Source organism: Corythoichthys intestinalis, chromosome 11 (assembly GCF_030265065.1).
Source record: "Corythoichthys intestinalis isolate RoL2023-P3 chromosome 11, ASM3026506v1, whole genome shotgun sequence".
Lineage (NCBI taxonomy): Eukaryota > Metazoa > Chordata > Actinopteri > Syngnathiformes > Syngnathidae > Corythoichthys > Corythoichthys intestinalis.
Window position 1 is genome coordinate 42,813,951 of NC_080405.1, and position 15,931 is coordinate 42,829,881.

A 15,931-nucleotide genomic window follows, 5' to 3' on the forward strand; every position below is an offset into this window, starting at 1 on the left:
TTCTTCTACTTTGAGGCAGGATTCCAAGATTTGCGTCTTTGCCTTCCATCTTCGCCGACACCATACGAACGCGAGGGCACTCCGCAACACAGTCATTGCGTCTTCGTGTCGCAGAGTCGCCATGTAAACTGCCCCTTAGTCCCGATCTGATACTTTGCTGCTCACGCTGCCGAGAACGGCCTCTCACTTACACAATGAATGAGTTGCCACAACACACTTCAGTGTACCAAGCTTAACGAGCATTAACACATATGTGCCTTTGATCATAGAGTTACCGAGGCGTCTCTGGCCAGATCAAAGCTACAAACCTATCAATCATCATTAAGTACCAAAAGCCAGCTGCTCTGGTGACCAAGAAAAACAGTTTGGTCGCACTGCTTTTCGGGAGGGAGCATGAAAGGCTATACGATGCAGGAAATCATAAATATGTTCTTTTAATTTAAAACCCGTTCCTTTTCCGATCCTCTGAAAAATGGCGCAATCAGCCTGATTTCCGTTCATGTGATCAGATCGGGACATCTCTAATGAATACAGTGTGATCATAGTGAGTTAACCAAAGTCTTCCCAAACAGAACTATTCAAGTCTGGTGAAAATTCTTCAAGTTTTAATTTCGCAATATATCCCAAACCCCCTAAGAATCGCAATATCAGGTTTTTCCAATATCATTCAGTCCTAGCATACAGTATTTGACCAAAGACCTTTAGTTGAAATTCAAATGTTACCACTTGTAGGAGGTTTAATTGTAGCGGTTCCAATACATGATTACAATGCCTCATGAAGTGTATTCCAAATGTTGTTGCCCCTCTTCTACTATGAAAATAAGATTGAGAGATGTATTCTTTATTTCTGCAGGTGGTGCACAGAACATATTTCCAAGGAATGAAGTGTCTATTTCGCATTTGCTTCTTCCCTAAGGACCCAGCAGACCTGCTGAGACGGGACCCTGCAGCATTTGAATACCTCTACATTCAGGTAAAATACTGGATTAAAGACGGATTAAATGGGCAGCCGTTGAGTATCATGTCCCTTTTGGAGAACTATCCACACCGTGAGAAGGCTATAGTAAAGTTATATTACACAGGAAGGGACGGTTTTATGGGTTTTATCCGCAGTCAGTTGCAACTCTTTCCATTCATCTCGAGGGAATGCCATAAGGGCAACATATTGTGAAAGATTTCAGGAACAAGATGACTCTAAATGATATATTTTATCTCAGACTTTGAAGTGGTATTGCACAATTTCGGAAGCTATTGTGCTTGCTGCTAATCAATTCACAAACATTACACTGTCATCTTTGACACGTTCTTGTTCCGTTAAATGATGACGTTTTGTCTGATTTTAGCAATTTCATGTTAAAATTTACACTGATGAGTCAGACCTCGACACCTAATTCAATCACAATCGCATTTACCTGTACAGTAGATCTAACCTGATTATCAATTTTTGGAAGTCTAAGCAATTAGCAGGAGCACTTTAACTAATGGCAAGGCGCAGATAAGGGTCTCGGTGTTTAATGGCGCTCTTTGCAATTAGTAGAGTTCAAAGAACAACATTTCATGTCCTCACAGAATCGCAATGATGTTATCAAGGAACGCTTTGGCATGGACTGGAAATCTGACATCACGTTAAGATTGGCCGCTCTACATATCTACATCACTGTGTCCTCAGCAAGGCCCAATCAGAAAATCTCTCTCAAGCACGTAGAGTAAGTTCACACACACAAAACTGATAAAATAATGAAAACATTTTGCTTTTTTTTCCCCTATTAACTTTTCAGGGGCTGGGGAATTGCTAACTGGAATGTTAACAAAATTTTGAGAAGTAGCTAGAATGTCTCTTAATCTCACTGAACGCTAGAACCAACATCATGCATGAACCAAGCATACATCACATTAGCTCAACAAACAAAGGCATTTCCCAGATAGCAGACCAACGTTGAAAAGATGTTGGATCAACATTCCGCTGTCGATCTTATATGGTTGAATCAACGTCACTCTTGCACCCTCAATTAATGTTGTTTCAACGTTGAAGTCCTTACAAATTTAAACGTCATTTCGATTATTAATAATATTGGAAAGACGCCAAATCAATGTTATGTTTTCGACCAAAACACCCGCTCATCCATAATTCAATTACTTTTCAACCATATTTCCCGGTCAATCATCAATCAACTATTTGTCAACATTAGTTCATTAACTATAAAACAATGTTAACCCAACCATCGCCTGACATACCATAGAACAACATTGTTTCAACGTCACTTGATGTCGAAAATTTCGATGTCAACCATACTGATGATTTTGATGGAAAATCAACATTTATTCAATGTCTGTCTGCTATCTGCTCTCTGGGTTAGCTTTATGCTACGTGTTTTTATTGTTATGTATTCCAACATTATATGTTTTACTTCAGGAGATAAATAATGTACCATATTTTTTGGACTATAAGTCGCACCTGAGTATAAGTGGCACCAGCCATAAAATGCCCAACGAAGAGGAAAAAAAACATATATAAGTCGCACCGGAGTATACAGTGTAAGTCGCATTTTTGGGGGAAATTTACTTCATAAAATCCAACATCGCATGAACAACGAAATGCGAATATATTGTCCTCACCAGGACGCTACAGCTTGGTCCTGGCTATACAGTGAGCTAAACTTCCAAATGATGATGCTGGACGTCCGTATAATTTGCTGAATTTTGTCGTCGATACCAAACAGGTTTGCATCAACGTAAATAAATGATTGTTAGGTGCTATTCCAGCAATGACACACACGGTTAGCATGCGTTCGCTAGCATTAGCACATCGTTCAAACAACCACAAAACTGGCTCTAAGTGTCCGATCACGGGTGGAAAACACAAAACAACAACAGAAAAGATGATGCACACTGGCGTTGCCTCTGTAGAGATATTTTACAAGCATAAACAATGAACGTAGGTTCGCATCCGTGTTTCTCTCTCCCTCTCTCTCGCCTACTTGCTCAGAGACGTTGCATAGCTGTCCGTCTTCTTCTGGCGTGTGAGCGCTCTTCTTCGCGTAAACAAGTGCGAGTGCGCCCTCACTTGGGCGTGAAAGCGCCACAAACTAAAAGCATGCATTTCATTATAAAAAAGTCAATAATACAATTGAACACACATTGCCAAAGGCACAACGAGAACGTGGTCATATCTATTAAGAGTTATTCAGATAACTACACACCTATGTATTAAGTTGTGGAAAGTCAAAATAGGGAGATTTTTTTTCTGCGCCCAACAAAGATAAAACATGCATATCGGAATCTAATTTTACATTTTATTGTGTATTGAACCTTCATATGAATACAATGAGCACAGTAAATGATTCAAAAAGTTTTTCAATCATGCATCATAATCGTTCTTACATCTTTACTACCGTAATTTCCGAAATATAACGCGCAAATTTTTTTCCCCAAAATCAGCTTGTAAAATCATGGTGCACATTACAAACGGGTACATGGATGGAGACAGAAATATATATATATATATAAACCGTTTTTTTTTTTTTTTTATTGACACGGCCATGTTGTGTTGAAGAAACGTATGCGGCGATCCATTGCCGACCATTACGGTACGTGACGTCACCATTTTGTTTCGCTAATACTTCACTTTGATCGGCCGAATGATTTCGTCTGTGTTAAATTCTGCTTTTTTCACTCTTCATAAAGCACAGAATTTAGTTTCTTGAACTCCTTTGAGTCAACGTTTATTGCAGCTCCGCAACTCGGACCATAACAAACATAACTTCCTGTGTCAGTCAACTATATCCGTCCCTCGGGAAACTCAAACCCAAATTAAAATAGTTCCTATTGTTACTGTCGTGTCGACAGCGATGAGCTCTCTCGGATTTCCGACTTACGTTCATTTTACCGTATCAATCCATGGAGGAAACATTTATTCATCATGATGAAACGAGCAAGTTATACAGCAGCCTTTAAAAGAAAAGTCACATCTGTTTTGTTTTCTCCTGGATTCTGGTAGGTTCAAGAAGTTATCAGATCATATTATTACCGTACATATTGTCAGTTTACGGTAATGTTTTGAACTACCAATGTGCTTTGCTTGTGCTGTGTTTCACCAGTCAGTAGAATGACATTTCTGTATCTGTACACGAGCTGTTTTCTTGTATTCTTCTATTTATTGGTGCTAAAATTAGGGTGCGCGTTATACACGGGTACAATAATTTCCCCTAGATTTTACAAGTAAATTTGGGGTGCGCGTTATACACGGGTGCACCTTATGTTCGGGGAAATTATGGTAGTTATGTTCTTTAACATAATCGTTCTTACATAATCTTACATCTTTCTTACTAGTTATGTTCTTTAACGTAGTTCCATGTGGCTGTCTTTGCCTTCTGAGCCAACTCACAAATTTTGTAAATATAACAGTCACGGTCTATGTTGAACTTTGTGGCCAGTAGAGCACAGACAGTTTCATTTGACAGATCTGATTGGTAGCTGGTACTTGCCTACAATACTTTGATTTGCCGACCAAACTCTTGTACTATCCATGTGCTGTGATGTTTTTGCATGCTTCGTCACATCGTTTTTTCCCCCTTTACTAACCGATATATGCATACAGCACAGTGAGCAAAAAGCAAATGTGACTCCTCTATCACTATTACTTATCCAAGAATAGTCACTTTGCCAAGCTGCTTGATATTTTGATTTTCTCTTCTTTTTGCATTGCTTCTCATCAGCCATCTTGCTCGTCTGCTACTTCCGCAATAAATGAAGTCACGTGGGAGCATGCATGTCTCGCGAGCAGATTTTTCACTCTCACACAGTTTTTCCGGTTTGTGAATAGAATCTTCGCCAAAAAAATTGACCGATTAAGTTGAAAACTACAGTATTTTTTTTTTTTTTTTTTTTAAATCAGGAGATTTTACTGGTAAATCGGGAGGCGGGAAAATTTATAAATAATCGGGAAATTCCCGACCAAATAGGGAGATTTAATAGGTATGTAACTATAGCATAAAGAACATGCTAACAAGTTTACCAAACAATCAGTGTCACTCCAAAACACGAAAATAACATGTGAAATGATATCATAATGTGTTAATAATTTCACACATAAGTTGCTCCTGAGTATAAGTTGAACCCCCAGCCAAACTATGAAAAAAAAAACGACTTATAGTCCGAAAAATACGGTATCTATCAATTGAACTATCAAATGTACTAAGCAAATTTACACTGAAAGTAGTAGGACTGTAGAATGTTAAATTTGAGTAAAAATGTATTATGAGTTTCATGCTAACATTTTGACATCAGGACAAACTTCCATTTCCAACATTTCAAATGTGAACAGTCTAAAAGGTCAAGCTGTGTTCTCAAACAGATTGCATTGTGAAATCCATCACTTTGACCATTAGTTCCTTAATTTATTCTTTAAAACCTGAACCTAGCAAGTAATTATTAGCCTGTGCAATCATCCACTGTGGTTGTAATAGGTCAGAGCGACAATGGAGGACGTAAGGTAGCCTCTGTGACATTTTGACATGTGGCTTTCCTCAAATTGTGCTTAGTCATTCCATTCTCTTTATTTATCTTGCATTCTCTTTACACTTTTTCCTCTGACACAGAAAGGAATGGGGTCTTGAGCCTTTTCTACCACTCACTCTGCTCCCAACCGTCAAAGAGAAGAATGTTTGCAAGATTCTGTCACAGTTGTTGAAGACCTATCAGCATCCGCCACCATCAGGCAACAAGGTGCTAATACTGATAGACACTAAGCCCTTGTCTTTTACCTCAAGCCTCAAAACGTTAAACAGAAAAAAATAATTGATTTCCAAGGCGATATAACCCAAATATGTGAGAATTGTCACAAAAAGAAAGAAAACTGTTGATTACCTATGCTTAAATACATAGGTTGAATGGACAAGACCTCAAATGTCATTACTGTATGCAGTAATCTGACTTCATGGCCCTTTTTCCACAAATCACTGCAAAGGCAGAGACAAAAAGCTATTGTAGTTTATGTTCTGCCTGCTATGACTTTATAAAAGCCAGCCCTACAGCTTTGATAGAGCTTAGGCCTTTACTGTTGCATTAGCATCCATTGAAACTGCGGTGTAACAGTGCCACCAAGAGGATATGTTGGTTGAGATCATGTTTTAACTCACTTGACAGGTCCCACCTCTCCAAGGAAAGCTGCAATACTTGCGTGTCCTCAATGACCTCCCACCTTTTGGAGGAATACTGTTCAACACGGTTGGACTGGTAGTACATTTTGAGTCTTTATATACTGTACAAGAACATAAGAACCACAATGTTGCATCTTCTATATTGCAGACCTATTTGAATTAAAACACCTAATAAATTCTTGCTTCATCTATAGGATGAAAAACAATCAGCCACAACACTGCTGGTGGGTCCTCGACATGGCATCAGTCACGTGATTGACCTGAAAAACAACCTGACAACAGTTCTGACTGAGTTCAGTAGGATATCAAAGATCCAGCTCTATCGAGAAAGCCAAGGAGTAGCGCGTGTAGAGGTGTCAATCCACGAGGGCAAGGTATTACAATTTAAAGGGATCCACGGAGAGAAAGGCTTGTAGTTCTTAAATAGATAGTTATTATGAGTTGAAATATTTTGATATTGAAACCCCTCTTGATGTCTTCGTTTTTATTCAATTTGTAAAATTAGTTTAACTAGTAGGTCGCCATTGTTGTTGACGTTGCAGGGTGGTGACGTCACATGGTTACTGCGCGTCCGCTAGGTTACACGTGACGGCCGAACATTTACGCTGCTGGGCTTCCAGAGTATCACTCTAGCAACATAAACATTTCATCGGTTCAACCCTTTCAATTTGAACCCGAGACGAACATTAATGAACATGACAGCACTGTCGATATTTCACAAAACGAGCAGCAAAAGCAAAATGAACAGGAAAGACGGGATGAGATGAGAGTAGGGGGAAAAAATGGTGTTACGCCAAAATGTGCTACACAGGCGAAATGTCCTACAAGAGGTAAATTTGACACCCAAAGTACTACCGTGCGCTTTCAGCTTGTTTTGTTTGGATGCTTAGAGACAGAGAATACTAAAGATGCCTTATGAAAATATTTAAACATAGTAATATCAAATAAGGGTGGTTTAAATTTTTTACATGACTTATGTGGTCAACAGATCAACAATCTGCTTTAAAGCTACCACAAGAAAACAAAATGCTTAAATGTAGGGCTGCAGCTATAGATTATTTTAGTAGTCGATTAATCGATGAGCTAACAGTTCGAATAATCGTGTAATCGGATAAGGAACATGAAAAATTAAATTACCTGAGCTGAGCCTCCAACGGTATAAAAAAATGAATAAATGAGGATCTAGGTACAACAAAAGAACAATTGGCTAACTTGCATAGCAAAAGTCCGCGAATTGAAATGCTATAATATGCTAACGTTTTTACAATGCTCTTAACAAATGGTTCGGACACATATTCCCACAAAAATAGGCTAAAAATACCTATAAACTAAATAACGAATACATTAAAAAAAAAAAAAAAAAAAAAAAAAAAAACATTCGCTCAAACAAAAAAACGTAGCTTATGTTGGTCTTAAAAGGGAGCACCTGAATTCAGCCATGTGAAATGAGACATACTAGAAATAGTGTATCCACACAAATCAATGAAACTAAATGCAAACACATTCAAAATAAACCATTACAACGCCACTTAAACAAATACTCGAAGCAGCAAAATTTAATTCGAATCTTTTTTTCTAATCGAATACTCGAGTTAATCGATTAATCGTTGCAGCACTACTTAAACGTATAAAAAGGAAAACCATAAAAAAAGTATTTTCAGGCAATGAAAAGGTAATAAAAGACCCCATAAAAACACAAATAGTAATTACTCGTCGCTTTTAACCGATGTGCGGATGTGTTGGACGTCTCGCCACGTAGAAGGAATTCGAGTAACCCAGTAGTGTTCGTCTAGTGACCGTAAACATCTACGTCATCACCCCTAGTCTCCATTGCATGCAAAAAACATGGCGCCCACCGTAGGTCAAAATGTACTAAATATTATTGATTTTTAAATCAATGGCAATATTTTATGTGTTTCTAATAACATATTTTAGTAAACGAGAACAATTGTGGCTTATTAGCGCCTATAAGTCTTAAGTCCAAGGTTCCCTTTAAACAATTCCAACAGTTTTATTTGTGGATGTATTAAAAATCATGACTTTCTTTAACAATGTTTGACATTTCTTTGCCGCCAACCCCCTGCAGCCCCTAGTGCTACTCATGGAATGGCCAGATGCCAGTAACTTTGCATGTCTCATCTCTGGCTACTACAAACTGTTTGTAGACCCAAAAAGGAACATCTACTTCCGGATCTCCGGTCAGTCTCATCTGACCAAGACAGGTATGTTGCAAACCTTCTTGATCTATAGTGGTTAAATGCAAATTAAAATTTTGCTACGAAACATAATTCATTGTCTTGTTAACCACAAGACTGATTTGCCTCACATCAAACATCGTAGTATGTCAGAAAACAGTATAATGGTTGATGTATATAAGATGTGTTGGCTTCAGTTTTCAACAAGCAAGAGCTGAAATAAACATCCCATGGCACCATCCTCTGTCTGTCATCATTCTGGCTCATCAGAATGAAATACTCATTCCTTTTTTCTTCAAGCCAAGCATGATATTACAATGTTCAAATGTACAACCTTTCGCTGTGATCACATCATTTGTTGGAGCATGAACAACTCCACTGCCATATGCTGTCTACCTGTAGTTTGCATACAAAAAGGACTGTCATACCATCACATTCCACCCAAATCCTAACCGTCAAAACTTAGAAAAACTAAACTTTTAACATCCATCTCTGAAATAACAACTATTCCCCATGAGACCATCAGCTGTCCGCCTTTGCTTTCCCATCTGGAACGTCATGAATAAAGGTCATTTGTAAACGCCTCAAACTCTTCACTGCTCTGACGATTCTATCCCCAGATTACAGAAGCTCCCACCATTCACACCCACGTTCTGGGGCAACCGGCTTACCAAGTGGAGGGCGGAGAGGGGACGAGAGAGAAAGCTTGCACAGGGAGTCAGGGTCTTCAAGGGCCTTAGCATCTGCAGAGTCTCAGCATCTAGGTCTGTGCCATTTCCACCTGCAAGAACAACAGTTTCAGGAGCTCCAAGCACACTCAGAAGCTGAACTTGACATCAATGAGAACTTTATTTCCCAGGAGGCCCCTGAGAGGCCCCGGACGAAGTCAGACCCCACGCAGCAAAGTACAGAAGATGTAGCTATGGTGTCAGTGAGTTCACCAGTCGAGAACGCCGGATTCAGAATCCGAGCCCAAACAGTGGCTCAAACTCAGAAAACACAACGGTACTACTGTGACTCATGCAAAGACAGGCAGAGGACAGATGATTTGCCAACAACAGCGAACAGCAGTCGAACCGTGGGAAAAACCTGCTCGAGTGGTTGCGCTTCCAGAAATGGGGGTGGCGTTGATCTCATAGCTCTGCCACCCCCTGGGAATGAAGAGGACGATGAGGAGGAACCCCCCCAAGGAGGAGAAAAGCTGCAACCACCACAACCTGCGATTGCTGCCCCACCACCTGGCTTCAGAGATAACAGCTCTGATGAGGATGACTCAAAGAGAGGGAGAAAAACTACCAGTGCCAAGACAGATACCACCACTGTGAAACAGCGTCATATTAAGGAGGAAGTGCCTGTAACACTTATTGATAATGTGGCCACGAGAACAGTCCGAGATCATGCACAGGAACTTGATGATGCTTTGGTATCCACCTTACAAGCTTTAGAGGCTTTGGCAGCTTCTGAGGACTACCCCCATCACCACCAGCAGCCAACACAGACTGCAGGTCAACAACCTCAGTCATACTATAGCCCACACCTCAGTAATACCCATTATCACACTACTGAACATTTGCAGCGTCGAATCGACGCTGCTTTTGGCACAATGAAATGGCAAACAAGTCTCCTATTAACAGCAAAACCATACTTTATAGTAAAACACCTAATTAAACATGCTACTTCCACAAATATGTGAATAACTGATCATCAAAATGAGAGCAGAATTGAGATGTGACAAAAGCATCAAAAAAATGTAACAGTTGACATAACTACCCCATGCAAATGTAGACCAACAGATTGTTACATTCCACTAAGAAAATGTTACTGGCTTCTCTAGGCACATCTATCAAGCAAACAAATGCATGGCATGAAAAAAAATTCTCTTTCTGAGCCAAGAAAGCCCCATAATGCATTGATCACTCAGAGGAACAAAACTGAATATTTAAGAGAATTTATGGACAAATTTTATGTCAAATTTCTGCATTTATAATAAGCATTTTTAATCAGAATTTCATCTCAGTGTGTGTTCTCTCTTGCATAAGGATTATCCTGGTAATGTTCCTGTGTCTTTTTCCTCAGGCCTTATTGTCCTGGCAGCCATTACACCGGAATCGTCGTTGGATTCGGGCCATGAGACTAATTCTTCTGAACTGACAGATGTTTCTGAGATGGTCTCAGCAATGAAGCAAAACCAAAACCAAGCCTACCTGTTAGCACACCATATCAACAAGGACAGCCGCATCTGCCGCCGTGATTTTCCCTTGGCTATCCCTGGCTGCACAGCAAAGACTATAGGGACAGGGGCTTTTTCTGTGGGTCAGATCCGCGCTGGATGTCCACCAAAGCAAGTAATCCTAAGTAAGACCATTCCGTTTAAAGTCAGCCCCAGCCAAGACTCTGGGATTGTCAGTGTTATGACAGAGCAGAGAAGCAATCAAGGTTCCAGTCCGAATGAACAGACAATGGAAGTGAAAGAAAGCGGTGCTTCTACTAAAGCAAACATACCTGATCCCCTAGCTAAAACCCCCGAAGAACTTGACGTGTCTGATATTCATCCTTCAGCTTCAGTCCCTAAAGAGCCAAAGTTATTCAGTGCTTCAGGGGAGACACAGAGGCTAAATCTTCTCAATGGTGTGAAGGAAAAGTCAATACCACCTCTGAATACAGACAAAGCCTTATCTGTTCTCCTACCCAAGGACAGAACTGTCTCAGCCAAAATTCCCCAAACTAATATGTGCCAAGATGCCGAGACTGCCTCTAGAGAGACCATGAAGCCTTCAAGCTCGACAGAATTTCTACCAGTCGATGATCTGTTCTGCACATGCCCAATGCAAAAGGAACCTGGGACCCAGTTAAGAATTCAAGATCCGCAGGTTCAAAAGGTAGTGGTGTTTCAGACATCATCTCCTACAGATGATGAGCGTCTTCGAGCTAAAGGCCTCTTTATAGCTAGCAGCAAAGAAAACACAGGAAGAATAGGAAAAGACTGTAGTTCGGCAAAACCTAGTACAACAGTAGAAACCAAGTACTCCCCTCATTTGCCTCTAACAATGGACAAAAAAGAAGGGGCTGAGAGCAAGCTAGATGCAGCCTTTGGCAAATCTCATTCTGAATCACAGATATGTTCGACAAAATCATTACCCAACTTAGAAGATAAAACACAAAACCCTTCTTTAGAGAGAGTACCTACTCTAGTAACTAACGATTCAAAGAAATTGGGCAGTGTAAAGGGGAAATCCCAGCGCACTGCCCCTTTTATGAGCATTAGAAATTTACTTTCAGCGACATTCCCAGCAAGAATGAGAAGGGAAACAGATGAGCGAAGGGCTCAGCTGCAAAAAGTTCGCCAGTATGAGCTGGAGTTCTTAGAGGAGCTGCTGAAACCCAAGTCCTCACAAGGAGAATTTTTGCCTCAAGGATCCTCACCTGTACCTTCTGGGACTCCTTGTGCCTGCCAACTACGCACCAGCCCTGTCCTAAAAGCACCAGGTATCTCCAGGGAACAGCGACGTAGTTGTGACTGTAAGAGAATGTGTAGGGGTGTGAGACTACCTGATACACCAGTTGGCTCTGCGACAGAAACACAAAATAGAGGCAGGGAGAGAACTACCACAAAAACCCCTCCAACAGTCTCTAAAGCCTCTAACAGTGAAGGTCCTACAAGACAAAGTCAGAATTTAGAAGTGAAGACTGCACGAATACGTTCCATCAGCCTTGAGTCGAGGGAGCCAAGGGGAGAGCAGGGCACCTCCTTGCCTACCTGTACCTCACAAACAAACTATGTGGAAACACCACAAAATAAGAAACTCCAAAGGCGATACAGCATTGGAGAGCTGGATAACAATACTAATACACCTGTTTATGCAGAGGTAAAGCCCAAAACCAAGAGTCTAGAGAAAGAAATGGAGCGAGTTCGAGCTACGGGATTAAGGTTGCCAACCCCGGTGGAGCCAGTTCATACACAGTCTCTTCAGGCAGAAGGAAAGGGGAAAAAAGGTGTATTTTATATACAGAGCAATGAGTTACTGAGTGAAAGCAAAGAAGAGAGTGGGGAGGTTCTGCTGACGTTGCCTAGTGAAGACAGTGAAGATAAGGATAGGTGTTGTTCTTTCTGTTTCTGCTACCGGAAGTGTGAGGCAGCAGATGAGAGCAGTGAGAAGGACGAACTATCATACTCAATTCCCCTTCAGGTTCTTCCAGGCATGGAGCTGGACTCAAGCACATTTCCTGTTGTCAGCAAAACCCTGCAAGTTCTTAATGCAGAAGAGTGCAGTGGAGAGGAAGAAACAGAGAAAGAGCCACAGGCACAAGAGATTGACCTAAGAGCTTGCGGCACACTGGAGGGCAGCCTGGCACGGGTCGAGGCTCTACAGGGGAAATCATTCAGCTTGCCTGATGGCTTCCTAAACGCCCAGTTGGATGCTAACGAGTTACTCGCCATCCTGCGTCAGTGTGCTAACAGCCCGCAAGCCGAGGGTGAGGCTCGTCTTCAGGCCTCACGGATTGCAGAGTACAAGCAGGAGCTGGCAGTGCGCTTCAAAGAATTCCGAGCATCCTGTCGGCGAGTGGCCAGCGTGGAAAAAAGCCCTACTTGTATGCTTGCTGTTGTCACAGCCAGCTTTCAAGTGCTGTGCGATTTAACTCAGACCTTCATCAAACTGGTCAGAGGGGTTCGCACAGAGACTCAAAGACAACAGCTATTAAGAAAAGTTGAGGAAGTAGCTATAAACTACACATTGCTCCTTCGCGCAGCAGAGGAATCGATGGGACATTCAAGCAGCCTCCCGACAAAAACAGTTAGCCCTCAAGTGTCCTCCGACACCAATAACATGAGCTCACTCACTCGACCCATCAAAGTCCTTCCTGCCAAGTAAACATAACTATGGTGGGACTATGATCAAATCCAATACAAACGCATTATGTATTCATTCATTGTTTACATTTTTACTGAATGTGCAAATGGATACTCAGCAACAAGGATTGCAATGCAGCTGTTCCATCACATGTTTACAGGCCCCAAGGTAGCCTTGTGGATAGCTCTCTGAAATGTAAAGATACACCAAACTAATGCACAAATGAACAGAATAGTGAAACAGGGCTAATCACGTCATCAGTACAGTGTCGGAACAAATTGGTCAATATAGTACAATATTTTATATGTAGTGTACATTTGAGTTGTGTCTACTTAGAAAGTAATATAACATTTTGTGGTAAAAAAGATGATGGATATATTTAAAAAGTAATAATTGAACAGAACTTTAAATATGATTAAAAATATATATGCTCGGGAAGAAAATATTTGAGATTTTGTCAAGTAGCGACAGCTGTAGAGTGTATAGTTTTAAGCAATGGTTGATTAAATGGTACTATATCGGCGCGTGGAGATATAAATGTTGTAATGACAATTTCACCTTTCTGTTGGCTATGACGGACATATTTTAAGACATGTGACAGTGCTGGATATTGAAAAACACCCAGAGCCAAGCGCAACATATTACACTTAGTCATGCCAATCCGGTTGGTATTCTCACATCTTTAATGGGTTTATTATGTAGCAGAGACCCAAGTAACACATTTCTCCTCTGTAAAATAACATCCTACTGAGAAGGGGTACCCTCGCTATACTGTACTTCTTCCACATGTATTTTAAACCATTCTGCTTCATATACAACATGCAACTCACTACTCACTCACATAATAGGCCAGTTCAATGTAAATGGCTGTTCAGGCTCAAATAAAACAATATCTTTAGCAATTGTGCATACTGTAAAATATGATAGTTTAAACATGCCCATTCACAAGCAAGGGAATAAGATCAAAATTAGAACTTTGCACAGCTTCTGAATTTAGAACTCAAGTTCAACTATTGTGTAACTCAGTGTTTTGTTCTGTTTTTTTTAACCCCCTCTTTTGAAATTTTGAGTATACACAAGTTTTACATTAACCTAGCGCTTTCATAGAATCCCGTCACATTAGGTTGTCAGGCAACGTATAATCTTGCTTTCTGTGTGCTGTTGTACATTGTGCATTCTAGGAAGTATATAAGAAACACACAAAGTAGTTTTATATGTATTTTAATAAAACTAACACATGCGCCCAGTGTCTGAAATCTTCTTTGTGTCTCACCTACGTAATCACAAATTAATCAGCGAGCTTTAAAAAGTTGTGCTGACCTATCCGCTCACTGGACAGTGTTATAATCTGTACAAAAAAAATGTGACAGCCAAATTGAAGTCATTAATGAATTTTAATTAGACACATAAACTACACTGGTAAAATGACAGTGATCAGCAAATTGCTATAAACTTAACATTCAACAAATATCCATATATCTAAATCACATTAACTGTATCCTGATTAATAACTACACACATACAGTTCTAAGAATTTGAATGACTGTGTTTCCATTAAATGTGTCATTTTTCATTCACACATACTGTGGTTATATTTCATTGCTCTTCACTAGTTCTCTTCCTTTCGGGAACAGTTTTTTATTGGAGGTTTTTTAATTCTACCGTGAAAAATAAACTGTGGTCATATGGGAAAATTTAGATTCTATGGCAACATGTACTGCTTTCTAACTGTAAATATTAGAAGATAGCGATAAATGCTTTTCAAATATAAGATTTAGCTTTTGATTTTGTACAAAAGAAATATTAGTGTTGCAACTAAAGCAAAATAGAGACATTTTAAAGACTATAGTCAATTATAAGCATGAAACTTCAAAGTATTTATTTTTATAAGTGCATAACATATCAGACAATGATCTTGGCACTATGATAAACATCATTTTTGTTCTATGTCTGCGTCATTATCTCAAAAAGGCCTCCATGGTGGAAATCATTGCTCTGTTGTTGTTGGTTTTATGTGCACCAATTCATTCCTGTCTTATTTTACGATCAGTGATGGTCACTGTGGTCTGTCTGTGTTACATCATGTTATGTTTTAAGAGAAATAAAGAGTATCCAATAAACTTCAGATACTTGGAAATCACATTTCATGGCAACTATGTCTCACAGTTCAAACACAAATCTGTAGACCGACTTTTTAGGTTAAATAAATCATTTATAAATTCATTATCTGTAACGTTTATCCTCACAGCAGTTCCGGGGGTGCTGGAGCCTATCCAAGCAAGTTGCTAGCCAAACAAATGGAATAAGATCAATAATTTTAAAATATTTCTACACTTTGAATGTAGATAATGTGTTAAAACTTGTGTTGCACCAATACAAATACAGCACTATACAAAGAAATAACATGCTCATGCTGTGCAATATGTACTTTTCGAGATCAATTTCCAATCGCTGGTTGCCCAAACCAAGATGGCCGCCAGCTACGTAAGCCGCCATAAAATAAAATAAAAATTTTTAAAGAGCGCTTTTTGCCCCAAGACAGATTTCGAATCGAGTTGCTTCCAATGATCCTGTTGTGAATTTAAATGAGTTTATCACTAGTAGACGTTACATTCATTTGAAATGACTTAAAATGGATTGGACGTCCAGCGCCATCAAGGGCAGACAATGAGTCAAGCAGTGATTGACCGAACCATGATAGCAATTACAATGATCCCTCGCTATTTTG

At 39.9% G+C, this 15,931-nt stretch overlaps 1 protein-coding gene across 4 annotated transcripts in view; it reads left to right on the forward strand.

The window, feature by feature from the left end:
* The window catches only part of frmpd3 (FERM and PDZ domain containing 3), a 216,407-nt gene extending 200,476 nt beyond the window's left edge, over nt 1-15,931 (forward strand). For 3 of the 4 annotated variants that reach the window (XM_057849440.1, XM_057849441.1, XM_057849442.1), the window contains 8 exons: nt 854-973; nt 1,570-1,706; nt 5,598-5,724; nt 6,145-6,234; nt 6,353-6,532; nt 8,245-8,380; nt 8,974-9,858; nt 10,430-15,931. In XM_057849440.1, coding sequence (XP_057705423.1) covers nt 854-973; nt 1,570-1,706; nt 5,598-5,724; nt 6,145-6,234; nt 6,353-6,532; nt 8,245-8,380; nt 8,974-9,858; nt 10,430-13,224 — 4,470 coding nt within the window. In that variant the 3' untranslated portion in view covers nt 13,225-15,931. The remainder of the gene's footprint in view (nt 1-853; nt 974-1,569; nt 1,707-5,597; nt 5,725-6,144; nt 6,235-6,352; nt 6,533-8,244; nt 8,381-8,973; nt 9,859-10,429) is intronic. The other variant, XM_057849443.1, reaches the window with a different exon arrangement.